At 42.6% G+C, this 12,084-nt stretch overlaps 1 protein-coding gene across 7 annotated transcripts in view; it reads right to left on the bottom strand.

Moving 5' to 3' along the window:
- KIF21A (kinesin family member 21A) overlaps positions 1 to 3,182 on the bottom strand; it is a 146,927-nt gene extending 143,745 nt beyond the window's left edge. For all 7 annotated transcript variants that reach the window (XM_063115509.1, XM_063115510.1, XM_063115513.1 and 4 more), the window contains exon 1: positions 2,731 to 3,182. In XM_063115509.1, coding sequence (XP_062971579.1) covers positions 2,731 to 2,774 — 44 coding nt within the window. In that variant the 5' untranslated portion in view covers positions 2,775 to 3,182. The remainder of the gene's footprint in view (positions 1 to 2,730) is intronic.
- Positions 3,183 to 12,084: the final 8,902 nt, after the last annotated feature.

The following is a 12,084-nucleotide window of genomic DNA, read 5'->3' as shown; positions in this document are numbered from 1 at the left end:
AGAAACCCCGTAATACAGTCATCAGCTTTAACATACTGATAAGCCTCTACTAATAAAACACAAACACCTCCAGGATGCTTTGTGCATTTACACAAGTAGAGTCAACTCTCTAATACCTTGACTACATTATTCATCAAAGGGGAAAAGCAGGTCAAGTGCCTCTGTTAATTTTGTGTTGATTTATTTATCCTACAGATGAAGCCTCCCACAAACTGGAGGGTAGGATCAGAGGACACTGGAAAAATTAAAGAATCTGAGGAAACATTTTAGTTGATTTAAGTTCAGGTCTTCTTTTTCTAAGCTCTATCTTTTCTAGCAATGTAGAGGTATGAGTAACCTGTCAAAATCAAGCATTTGAATTGACTTAGTACAGAACCAGGAAGAGGCAACTGACCTTAAGCTAAGTAAAACTTTGCAAAGCATGTTCTTGCCTCTCACCTATATAGGGTTAATGGTTACGAACTTGGGCTGTAGCATAAAGCTATTTGTGTTGGAACCCTGGTTCTGCCACTTGCCAGTTTAACTTTGGGCAGTTTACTTAATCTCTCTGTGCCTCATCTGTAAAATGGCTATAATGATAACAGGACCTAAGTCACAGATCGATATGAGGAATAAATGAGATTTTACACGACATAAATCATTTTAACACACAGCACTGACCTTGGCAGATGGTATGTGTCCAACAACTTTTACTATCTTTAGCTTGGAAATTATGATAACAGAGATGGGGATATATGTGCAATAAATACTTGCTATAAATGAATAATAGATGTCCAAGCACTTTTTAAATACTAAAGTGCTATATAAACATAAACTATTTTTCTCCTATATAAAGTAAGTTTAGAGAGTAGCTCTGTTCAGAGAACAAATGCATTCAATGAAAAAATCCCCTATTTCACCAAATTGGATCTTCCCAATAATGCTTACTAAGTTCCATTAAAACTTTTAAAGCCTTTCTCCAAAAATCATCCCCACATTTATTCACCTAAAAAGTGCTAACCTGCATACCAAAACTAGATATAAGTTATTTTTCAATCAACGTCACTTTAGAATCTTCCATGGTTCTGCTTATCCCCATTGGAAGAAACATCAGATTTAATAGAAATGGTCAATAAACTGCCTTAAAATATTTTACAGAATTCACACATAAAAATCTCACATCTCTAAAAATTGTTTTTCTCACAACCAAATTTTCTGTTTTATTAATATTTTAAGCTCCTTCTTCACTTGCCTTGATTAGATCTGCTGACAAAACTGCCTCTTATTGGATTTCCTGTCTTTTTCCTTCCCCTTCCTCTGCCCTGGTGCAGTCATCAATACATATTAAAAGGCCAAAAGAAAAGTAGTAGCAGTGAATAGGAGAAACAAACTAATCTAACAACTGGATAAGTAGTCCCAGAATAACCAAAAAGGCCAAATTAAAACTTCAAAAGCTTTTTAACAGGTGATTCTAAACAGTTGTAAAACTGTCACCTCCATGGTGGTAATTTCCTCCTCTGTAAAATAAGGGAATAAAAAAAAAAAAAAAAACTTTCAAATTCATTTTATTCTTTAAGTTGATTAAAGATCCAAAGACTACAAAACTGCCATTTCTATGCCTAACCAAGATGTGTCACTAAAATAATAACTATAGAAATGCTCACACGGTAGAATTTTTTAGATAATTTTCCAGAAATACCACAAGAGTGCAAGATTTTTAATAATTTCGAATTTCTTGGAGGACAGATTATTTTTATAATCGTTAAAGTATAAAAAAAGGGAAGTGAATGAACAGTAGACTATCAGAGCTGTAAAAGGCACGCACTTACTCTACCATGAATGCTTCATTAATTTTTCAAACAGTGTGATGATGTTGCAGTTTTCCATGGGCAACTGTCACAGCCTTCCTCCTCGATATGCATCAAAACAGTCTACATGACATTGAATACTCGTGTATCTGTCATTGACCAAAATACAATTTTGATGTATCTAGTATTTCAAAACTCACAGCCAGACACGTATAATGTTACTCTTACATTGTATCCACCCTGGTAACCTCAGGATGTTTCACCCAGTCACCCATTTAGCCCTTCGTCTGGCTGAAGAGTTTTCTTCCTTCTATAGACCTATCAGGGGTGGGTTTACCTTAAATGCAATTCCCATTCCAACACCTAAGAGACCAGATCTGTCCCCTCTACCCACAGACTTGTGCACATCTCGTTCCCTGTGATGCTGCATAGGACGTGCCATTTGCCCAGACGTCTGGAACCCGAGTGGGCGCGCGGAGGGCCCTGCGGCCGCAAGCGCTGTCAGTCTGACGCTTTGTCTCCTGCCTCACAAGGCCGGGCTGCATGTACACGTATGACAGACACACCGCAAATAATGAAAGGAATCCCAGAGCCCCGCAGAGGGGCAGCTCCTCCAGGCAAGGCCAGACAGGCGATCGCCCAAAGCGACCAAATTTCAGGCAACTGTTCCTCAGGTGCGGGACCCAGCGGGGATGGGCGGTGACGGCTTTTTCCCCCGGAGGAGTCAGGACGCCCCCAGGGACCCGGCGCCGCGCAGCCGCCGGTCACCTGCAAACGCAGATGGCGTGAGGGCGACGGGGTCAGCCCGCGAACACCGGCCTCGCGAGCGCCAGGCCGGAGGGAACCCGCTGCCTCAGTCTCCTCAGCCGCCGACCTCGGTCGGGGCGCCCCTCAGGTGGCTCCAGCCCACCGCCCGCCCCCGCAGCTCGCTGCCCGTCCTCACCTGACAGCCACCCGCACCGAGCTCTCGTCCGGGGCGCCCCACATGCTGGCAGCAGCGGGCGGCCGGGCCCCAGGGCCTCTGCCCTGCAGATCTGAGGCGCCGCGGGAGCGGCGGCGCTCGGGCGCAGGAGGTTGCGGCTGCAGGGGGCGACCGGCTCACCTCCGCCGCGCTCCAGCCATGTTGGGCGACTGAATGGAAAGGTGGCGGCGGCGCTGAGGCAGCAGGAGGAGGAGGTGATTCACGGCTCCCGGGCGCCCGCCCCTTCTCCCCCGCTCACCCCCCAGGATCTGGGGCGGGGACGAGGCGCGCTTGAATGGCGAGCGCTGCGGCTGAGGAGCGAGCAGGCCGCCGGCGGCCTCCTGGCGGCGGGGGAAGTGCGCCCTGCCCCCTCCGCTCGGGACGCGGCCTCTCAGCGGCCGGGCAGGGGACTCCACGGCCGCCCGGGCGCTCAGGACTTCTCGCCCCGCACTGCGTCAGCGGCGGCCGCGCAGCCCGGCCCCACCTCGCCCTGCCCCCGTCCGCGCCCCGCCCTGCCGTCGGCGGGCACAGCCTGGCGCTGCTGGGCAGGGAGGCGCGCGGGGGAGGGATGCCGGCCGCGGGCGACCAGCCTGCGCGCCCTTCCAGGCTCTTCTGTGAGAACGAAGCAGCCAGTGCACGCGCTGGTGCCCTTGTCCTTTCCGAAAGCAACGCTTGATTCACCAGCGCGCCGGGAGCCCGCCGGCGGCTGCTCTGGCTCGGCTTTGTTTGCACCCGTACGTCGCCTGATTGTCCTGTCTTCAGCTTGGACTTTGACCCCCTGCCCAGGCCCCTCGCTGAACGCCCGCCCTCCCTGCAGTCGGTCGTTCACGCTAAGCTGGCTGCACGGTTTGTCCACTCTCTCGGGGCAGCTGGGCTGTTGTGCAGTGCATCTCCCATTTACCAGCCCGTGTGGGATATGGAAATGATTTGCTCTGAGACTCCTGAATGCGTTTCTGTTCAATCATTTGTACACTCATAAGGAACTGCCCCTGGTACTGCTGAGTGTTCTCAGAACTGAACATCCAACAAGACCTGCTGTGCAGTAAATCCTTCCAAACTGATTTCTTTCACTGCTGGTCTTCAAAAAGCACCTCCCCATCCCGGGATTCTATCAACATCGACCCATTGTGGTTTCTGCTTGTCACTATTGTGCTTCCACATGCCTTTACATAGCTCTGTGGAAAGAGCCTTTGTTAGCTTTGCCACAGAGTATCTTTTGTGGACTGCCCCATACGTTTCTCTAAATAAACATGTGGGTTCATACAAAAGAGTATGATAGATCAAATGGCACTATCCAAATAAATGCAATGCCCCAAGTACCTACAGTCTAAAATCACACACCTAATGGTCCTAATCTGCAGAGCTATGCAGCGTGGGTCAGAACAGGCTGCACACTTCAGGACAAACAAGAAGTGTTTAACGATCTAATCCCATGGGACGGCCCTGGGACATGTAATCACAGATAGTTTTAAATTTATTCTGTTCCTTAATCGTGCTACTCCTAAATCGTAGCAGACATATAACTGGGAGGTAAAGAGGGCAGAAATGATGAGAATCCTTCTACAGACCACATTGGTGGCAAAGCTCCCCTCTGGCCACCCTCTGGAGAACCTTTTCTAGCCTCAGTATTTATCCATCAACATATCAGAGCCACATTTCATCATGCCCTAGCAGACCCATCCATATCTGGTTGAATCTGGACTGGCCACCTTGCCTCTTGGATTGATGAAAGCTGCAAGGAAGACAAGAATAGTCAAGCAATTCCGCAGGAAAACTAAGGAGAAATTTGTATAATTTAAGACCTTCTTTTTTAAAAATTCTCGTTTTATTTATTTAGGCAGCTGGCCACTACAGGGATCGAACCCCAGACCTTGATGTTATCAGCACCATGCTCTAACCAACTAAGCTAACCAGCCAAGCCCAAAATTCTCATTTTAAACAGCACTAGCACATATATGTCTCAGTAAGAGCTTTATAAACACAAATGCCCTGGGAGCCAGGCAGGTAACTTAACCGAGTGTAACAGGCAAGGTGAGGACTAAGATAAAATAGAGAACACAGGCCCCTTCCACAGGCAGTAGCCATCCTCAGCTGTGACTGAGTGTTGCCCTGCAGGAATGCAAGCCCAACGCTGCCAAATATTTTGTTGCTTTGTGTGTTTGTTTCTTCTCAAGAGAAAGAGAAAAATCAGATCTTTATGTGAAAATTCCTTAGTTTAAAACATCAGCAATTAAATTCAGCACAATATTTGCATACCATGCAAACCAATCAAAATATGTCTCAGGCCAACTTTAGTACCAAACCACTAGGCTGAACCTTCTGGCCAAAACATTAGCACCAATAATAGCTGTGGCTTTGGGTTTATATTGTACATGGTTTCAGGAAGAGGCAGTGTAAAAATTCAAATTCTCATTGACGACCTAGTCAGCAATTTTCTCCCAAATTTCAGAAGTTGTAAAATTAATGACCTATTTTGTATTTACTCCAGATTCCTTTACAACTGCTATAACACCTTTTCTTATGGCTCATTTAATTAATTAATTATCTTAATTTTGAAGAAAATTCCTAGGAAAGCGCTTTTACTGCAAGAATGGTTTAAATCCTATTCAGATCATTCTCTTTAGTAAGTGACTGCTGCTATGTGCAAACAATGCTGGACAATAATGATATGGAGAAGAATAAGATAATGTTAATACCTACAAGGAGCTTACTGTCTAGTTCAGGGAGACAAATTTGAAAAATCCATAAGTGCAATAATAGAAATTATGACAGAATTCTACCTGGAAGAGTAAGGAATTCTTCAGGTATAAACTGCTCGGGATGGTCTCCCAGAGTCTACTCTTGTCTCCACACTGCAGGAAGAGCAACCTTTTAAAACATAAGTCATTTTTGTCATTCCCCTGACTGAAACCTTCCAATGGCTGCCTAACACAAATAGAATAAATTCTTCTGGAGGTTTCTAGTCAAGATGGCGGAATAGACAGTCCCCAGCGTCACTCTCTCCCACAAGTCAACCAATTTACAACTATTAAAAAGCAACTGCAGCCAAGCTGGGGCCGCCAGAGCTCAGGAGAAGAGGAAGAGAGACCTACAGAGTTCATGAAGGTGGGAGAAGCCACAATGAGCAACAGAAAGGATTGCCTCCACCACTTTGAGCCCTAGCTGCTTCAAGGCTGGCCCTGGTGAGTCCATGGAGCAAGAGCTGGCAAAAGCCACAGCTGTGCCCTTCATATGAAGTTGCTTGGAGGTGACAGGGGAGAAGAGGACCTTGGTGGACTAAGGGCCACAAGACCACCAGCAGGGTTTTCATGGACCCACATAGGAGTGAGGGGCCACAACAACAAAAAAGGAGCCACACAGAGGCCAGTGAGTAATCACAAGGGGCGCATGGCCCTTCCCACGGGAAGTGTTTGGAGTGCGGGGATGAGGGAGACAGGCCTACTGGGGGAACACTGGGGCTCAGCAGAGACAGCTAATCTGCCCTCCAATCAGTACAGGAGCACTCAGTGGAGACAGGTCAGGAATACAGATCTGCAGGGGGTACAGTTAACTAAAAAGTCTCAGGCCCAGACCAAAATTTACACACAACCCAGGTGTTTCAGATCTCATGAGACCCAGAAGTGCTTACAAAGTCAACCATTAAAACCTGAGCTGCACAAAAAAGCCTTCCCCAGGGAATCAGCAACACATCAGCAATTTAGCTCAACCACAGAGCTCAAGTGCTGGTCCCCATAGGAAGTTTCCCCACTTTAGAAGTAAGCAAAGGACAGTGAATTAGTTCCACTGCAGAGTTTAAGTGGCAGGAACAGTGAATAATCCAACACAGAACTGAAAGAAAAAACAAAATACCCACAGATCAGAGACAAAGTTTGATATTAACTAGTAGAGGTCACACATCACCAAAGAACACCTACAAAACCTAGAAGGACCAGAAGACCCCTGGGCTCCCAAGCCAGGGAGGTGGGAGGGCCAGGGTCCTCAGCCATGCCCCCTGACACCCACAACCAAGCCTAGCAGTGACCACTTAGCTGCTGCAGGAAGCACCCCAGGCTCCCAAGCTGGGACAGTTGGGGGCCAAGGGCCTCAGCCACACACCCCTGAGATCTGCACCCAGCCCAGCAATGACTGAGCCACCACTGGAAGTCCCCTGGTCTCCCCTGCAGGAATGAGGGGGTGCCACAGGCCTCAACCATGCCCCCCCTTCCTCCTTCTCCCACCCTATTTCCTTAACTTTTCCCTTCTCCCCCTCCCCCCAACGGCTCCACAACAACATCTTATAATGTAAAAAATAATAATATTAATAAACTTTTTTAAAAAGGAATAAATTCTTCTGGACTTTAAGGCCCTTTCCACTCTGGCCTCCTCCTCACTCTGACTTCATCTTTTGCCACTGTACACCTTAACCACTGCTTTTTGGCGATATTGGTCTTCTTTCTATTTCTTGAACACATTAAGTTTTTTTCTCCCTTAGTGTCTTTGCACTAGCTATTCCCTCCACCTGGAGTGTTATTTCTCCAGACCTTCCCACAGTTGGCTCCTTTGGGGCTTTTAGGTATCAGTCTAAATGCTATTTCCTCAGAGAGGCCTCTCCTGATTACCCAATCTAAAGTAGCCCCCCACAAGGGCTGGCTACATGATTTGCTCAACCTAGTGCAAAATGAAAATTCAGGATATCTTGTCAGAAAAGCAGAATAAAAATGCTATTAAAGGTATGAAAATACAAAGCTTTTTCCTTTCTTCTAAGCTCGCTTCTAATTTGTCACAGTTTTTTTCAATTTGCTACTTAATGTCTTTCTCTGCAAAGAAACATTAAAATTTTCTACTATTTGTATGAATTTTACCATCCATCTTTATATTGTACAATGCTAGTTTTAGATATGAATAGAAGAGTATTTAACTCATGTATGGAATTATAAAAATTATACAATTCCTATTTTGTGGTCAATACATGCATGTATATTTCGTTCTGAACAGTAGAAATGCTGCACAAAAGTAACTCAGCTGTTTTTTATTTCACTTCTTGACACATGCACATTCTATAACACTTTCTACTTTTGGCTTACAGATGAGTAAGGAAGAACTAAAAAGAAAAGAAATTATCTTTCCCTTTCCTTTTATGTCATTGTTTTCAGAGTCAGTGATTCGCTACTACAGGGAATTAATGCGAGAACGAAAGGATAAGATGGGGTTCTTCGGTCAGTCATGTTTTTCAGAATGCCATCGCCTCCTTTTGCATTGGAAGCAAGTTCTGGTTTGAGGGAAACATGGCTTCTCAAGATATCAGCATTCCTGCTTCCTCAGTTGTAGACAAAGCAGCTTTACCTTGTACTCGTACTGGCTTTGAATCTCACTGAACTCCCCAAGTATCATGGGTCAACTAGAATTCTATCTGCTCACCAGGGATTGCCAATGCTACATGAGAGTGGGGCAGCAAAAAACAGAGGGCATGCATGCTACACATATGACCCCTGCTTACCCATATGTTCTTATTAGACTTCGCTTACAAAACACAAGTCTAAAGAGAAAATTAAGAATTTCAAGACAGTGACAACTGAGTATAAAACCAAGAGTAGGGTCCTTCTGAAGGCAGGGCTCTGTGTGACTGCACTGATCTCTTGTCCTTGAAGTGGCACTGTACCACTAGTTTACTCACTATCACATCGCTATTTTATTTCTTTATAGCTCTTATCATCAGCTGATAACCTCCTGTTTTTTGATTATTTTCTGTCTGCCTCCATTTGAATATGAGGTCCAACACAGCAGGAATCATTTCTGTTTTACTCACTGATGTTTCTGTAGCTCCCTTAACAGTGTCTGACACATAGTAGGGGTGATTAAATTTTAGCTAGATGACTCTGTGCCTTTGGGTAAGATATGAGACCTTTCTAAGTTTCAGCTTTTTATGAGTAAGTTATGTATTTCCTCCTTCATGGAATTGTTTTTTGGGGATTGAAAGAGCTTTGCTTACCATGTGTTAATCACAGCTCTGGATCCCAGTAAGTGCACAATAAAACTAGCTAATTCTATTTTAAACATCTTCGTAAATACAGAGCATTTTTAAAAGCAAGTACTGATGCTGCAGCTGCACCTGTCTAAGGTACATATGGAAGAAAGATTCATTTAGCACACCTTAAACAGGCAGCCAAAAAGAAGCTACAACATGTGTTAGGGTAGCTATCTCACCAGTTTTCTCCCTCTAGGCCATCTACCCTGTGTTTTTCTGGTTTCCACATTCTAATCGTTCATTAAAAGTTATTTGACTCTTCCTTTTTGCTGCTAGCAGAAAGATTAAAAGGAAAAGATCTGAGTACAACTTCATATGCAAACAACTGCCGTTGCAAAAGCATGCCTAGACAACCATCTCCTCAGAAATCCTTCTGAAAAAATCTTTAGGTAGCTAACCCTTAATGCCATGATTAAAAATATCAGTTTTCATTCAGTGATTCTTTTCATTTTATATATTTTCCCCACTAATAACAATGGAAAGCATTTATAGGGCTCTTCCACCATGCCAGTGTACTGTGCTAAGTGCCTAGAATGCATTATTTCACCTAATTCTCTCAACGACCCTAAAAAGTGGGTACAATTATTATCTTTATTGTACATATGAGGAAACAGAAGCCTTTCCAACAACCTATATCTCTTAAAATCTTATCTATATTTCAGACCCAACTTAAAAAACACCCTTTTTTAACCTTTTCCTGCTATCATTCCTCCCTGGATCAGATATAACAATTTTTCTTCTACCAAATCTCCACTGCATTTTGCTTATGGCTTTGTTATTGTGGTAATGATCACTTTCTAACTCCACAACTAGATTGTGATTTCCTAAAGCCAGGATTTGTGGAATACCAAGGGGGCAGCCAATACTTATTTGTTGAATAAATAAATTGGTGGTTACCAGAAGAAAGGCATGTTATGCTTTGATTCTAACACAAAACAAGTTTTCATTATAGATAATCTGCTGCATACTGGTTGTAGTTCCCAGAGAGACTGTTTCCAGACCATAGTGTCCATTAAAGTTGTCACTCAGGAAGGAAATCAGAGAACCTGATATTCTGTAAACCAGCAAATATAAGCAATGCTTCTATAGTTTTGGAGAAGAAATACTGTTTACAATTCTAAACCATACATTCATTTTACCCGTAAGAAACAGTTCCTGAGAGGAGAATTGATCACCACCACCAGTCCTCCCTAATCCCCAACACACACACACACACACACACACACACACACACACACACACACACACACACACACACACACACACACACAAAATTAAAACCCAGGTATCTTGACTGTCTGTTCTGGTCTTTGTCATTCACTGTTAGTTTCACTAGGCATTTTGTCCTTTCAGCTTAGAAAATCTCCGTCTACACTACAACAAGCATCTGCATATGAAGAATATATGCTGAAAAATAACAACAAGATAAGTTTAAATTCATATAGTAGTAATTTATCTTATAATAAAAGCAGTTTGTTAACATTTTATAAACTCATTTTTCTGGGGTTTTTTTTATTGGTTATGAATATTCATGAGATACAAAGCTGATGGTCATCCCTTGTACCTATGATATGAGGGCCAGATTCATACTGGCAGCATATCCATCACCACAAATTGCATTTGTACCCCATGTCCCCCACCCAATTATCACCATCCTCCCTCCTCCTTCCCCTTTCCCCCCTAATTTTGTAGCCCAAGGAATGTTCTCTCCCTCTGCAAGTCCAGTGCACCACTGTGGTCTTTCTTTCCTTCCTTCTTTCTCTCTTAGCTCCCACATATGAGTGAGTACATGTGGTATTTATCCCTCTGTGCTTTCCTTATTTCACTCACCATAAGTTTCTCCAGGCTCATCCATGTTGTTGCAAATGGGAGTATTATAAACTCATTTTTAATGACTCATAACATTACTAGAAATTCAAACTTTTAACTATACATACATTTTCTTGACATTTTCTCATTTCTGTTTATTTCAAATATCAGTTGGCATTATTTCTGGGTGGGAAGTAAGGGTTTAAGTTTTATTTTTCCTTTTTTTTCTTCTTTGTATCTTTCTGTATTGCTTGAAATTCTTAAAGTAATGTAAATCACTTCTACAAAAGCAGTCAATTTTTTCCTCTAAGGAAAAATGGCAAGCAGCTAAACTTTTTTTTAAAATTAAGAATAAACAATTAGATAAAAGTTAGATTTCATTGTTCACCCTTAAAATCAGAGTTTGAAATCTAAAATTGCCTTTAAGTTTCCATATCTAAGGAAATTCAAAGAATTAAGACTTCCCTCCACTGCTTAGGACTTTTACTGAGTTCGCAGTGTATGTGTAGTGCAGACGGCTTGATTACCCCAAAGCACTGGCCCAGTTAATTGCATTCAAATGCAAATTACAGCTATTAAGTCACGCTGGTTTTGAGCCAAAGTCTTGAGCCAAGTTCCTAAGAGGAGTGTGTTTTTTTCTAACTGTGCAGGACCCAACTTGATAGGCAGTTTGGGAAAGTCATTCATTAGAATGTCATTCTTTGTGTTTTGTTTTGGGGTTTTTTTTTGCTTTGTTTTGTTTTTTGGAATATTTTAGAACTGAATCACTGAATGATAATTTTATTAGCTATTTTTAATAGAGAACATTTTTCCATTTACTTCCCCCTCTTTTATTTATCAATACCACATTATTTTCCCATATCTGTTGATTGAAGTTCCTGCTTTCATTTTCTTTTTTCTAACCATTTTCTTTTCTTCTTACCTGTATATTTTTCAAATTCTCATGGATGTGAACACCCTGAAGCCAAAAGATTAATGAAGTCCTAGATTTTTTTTTAAACCTTACTTTATTTCAGAAAACTTACAGCAATTAAAAATATGACATTAAGTTGTTTTTTTTTAAATTGGGGATAATATGATACATATTTCACTAACTTCTACATGTGCTTAGATTTACGTCTTCTCAAAAAAAGCTACAGTAAAGAAAGGGATATGAAGCCCTAACATCTATCTAGTTCCTTCAATTTTTCTTGTATGGATATCCATTTGGTAGAATCTGCTTTTTAAGAGAAAATGCAAACTACCTTTGTAAGACATGTTACCAAAATCAGTATAAAACTCCACTCTCTTCTCCTTGATCTGATCTAAGACCAGTTTTTTCACAGAAAAGTCTACCAAGAAAGGCTTCCCAGAGAGGAGAAACTGGTGATATTTGTATTTATTTTATGATACTAAGCCACTCCTTCAATTCTTGCAGAAGTGTGAAGGGAAAAAACATTTCTGATAGAAAAATTGTTGTTAAATTCCCTTTTTAGCCCAAATACTTCTCAAAATGACTATTTAAAGGAATTCCTTCTAAATCT

The sequence above is a fragment of the Cynocephalus volans genome, chromosome 12 (genome assembly GCF_027409185.1).
Source record: "Cynocephalus volans isolate mCynVol1 chromosome 12, mCynVol1.pri, whole genome shotgun sequence".
NCBI classification, from domain to species: Eukaryota; Metazoa; Chordata; class Mammalia; order Dermoptera; family Cynocephalidae; genus Cynocephalus; species Cynocephalus volans.
This window is presented reverse-complemented; position numbering and strand designations above follow the sequence as displayed.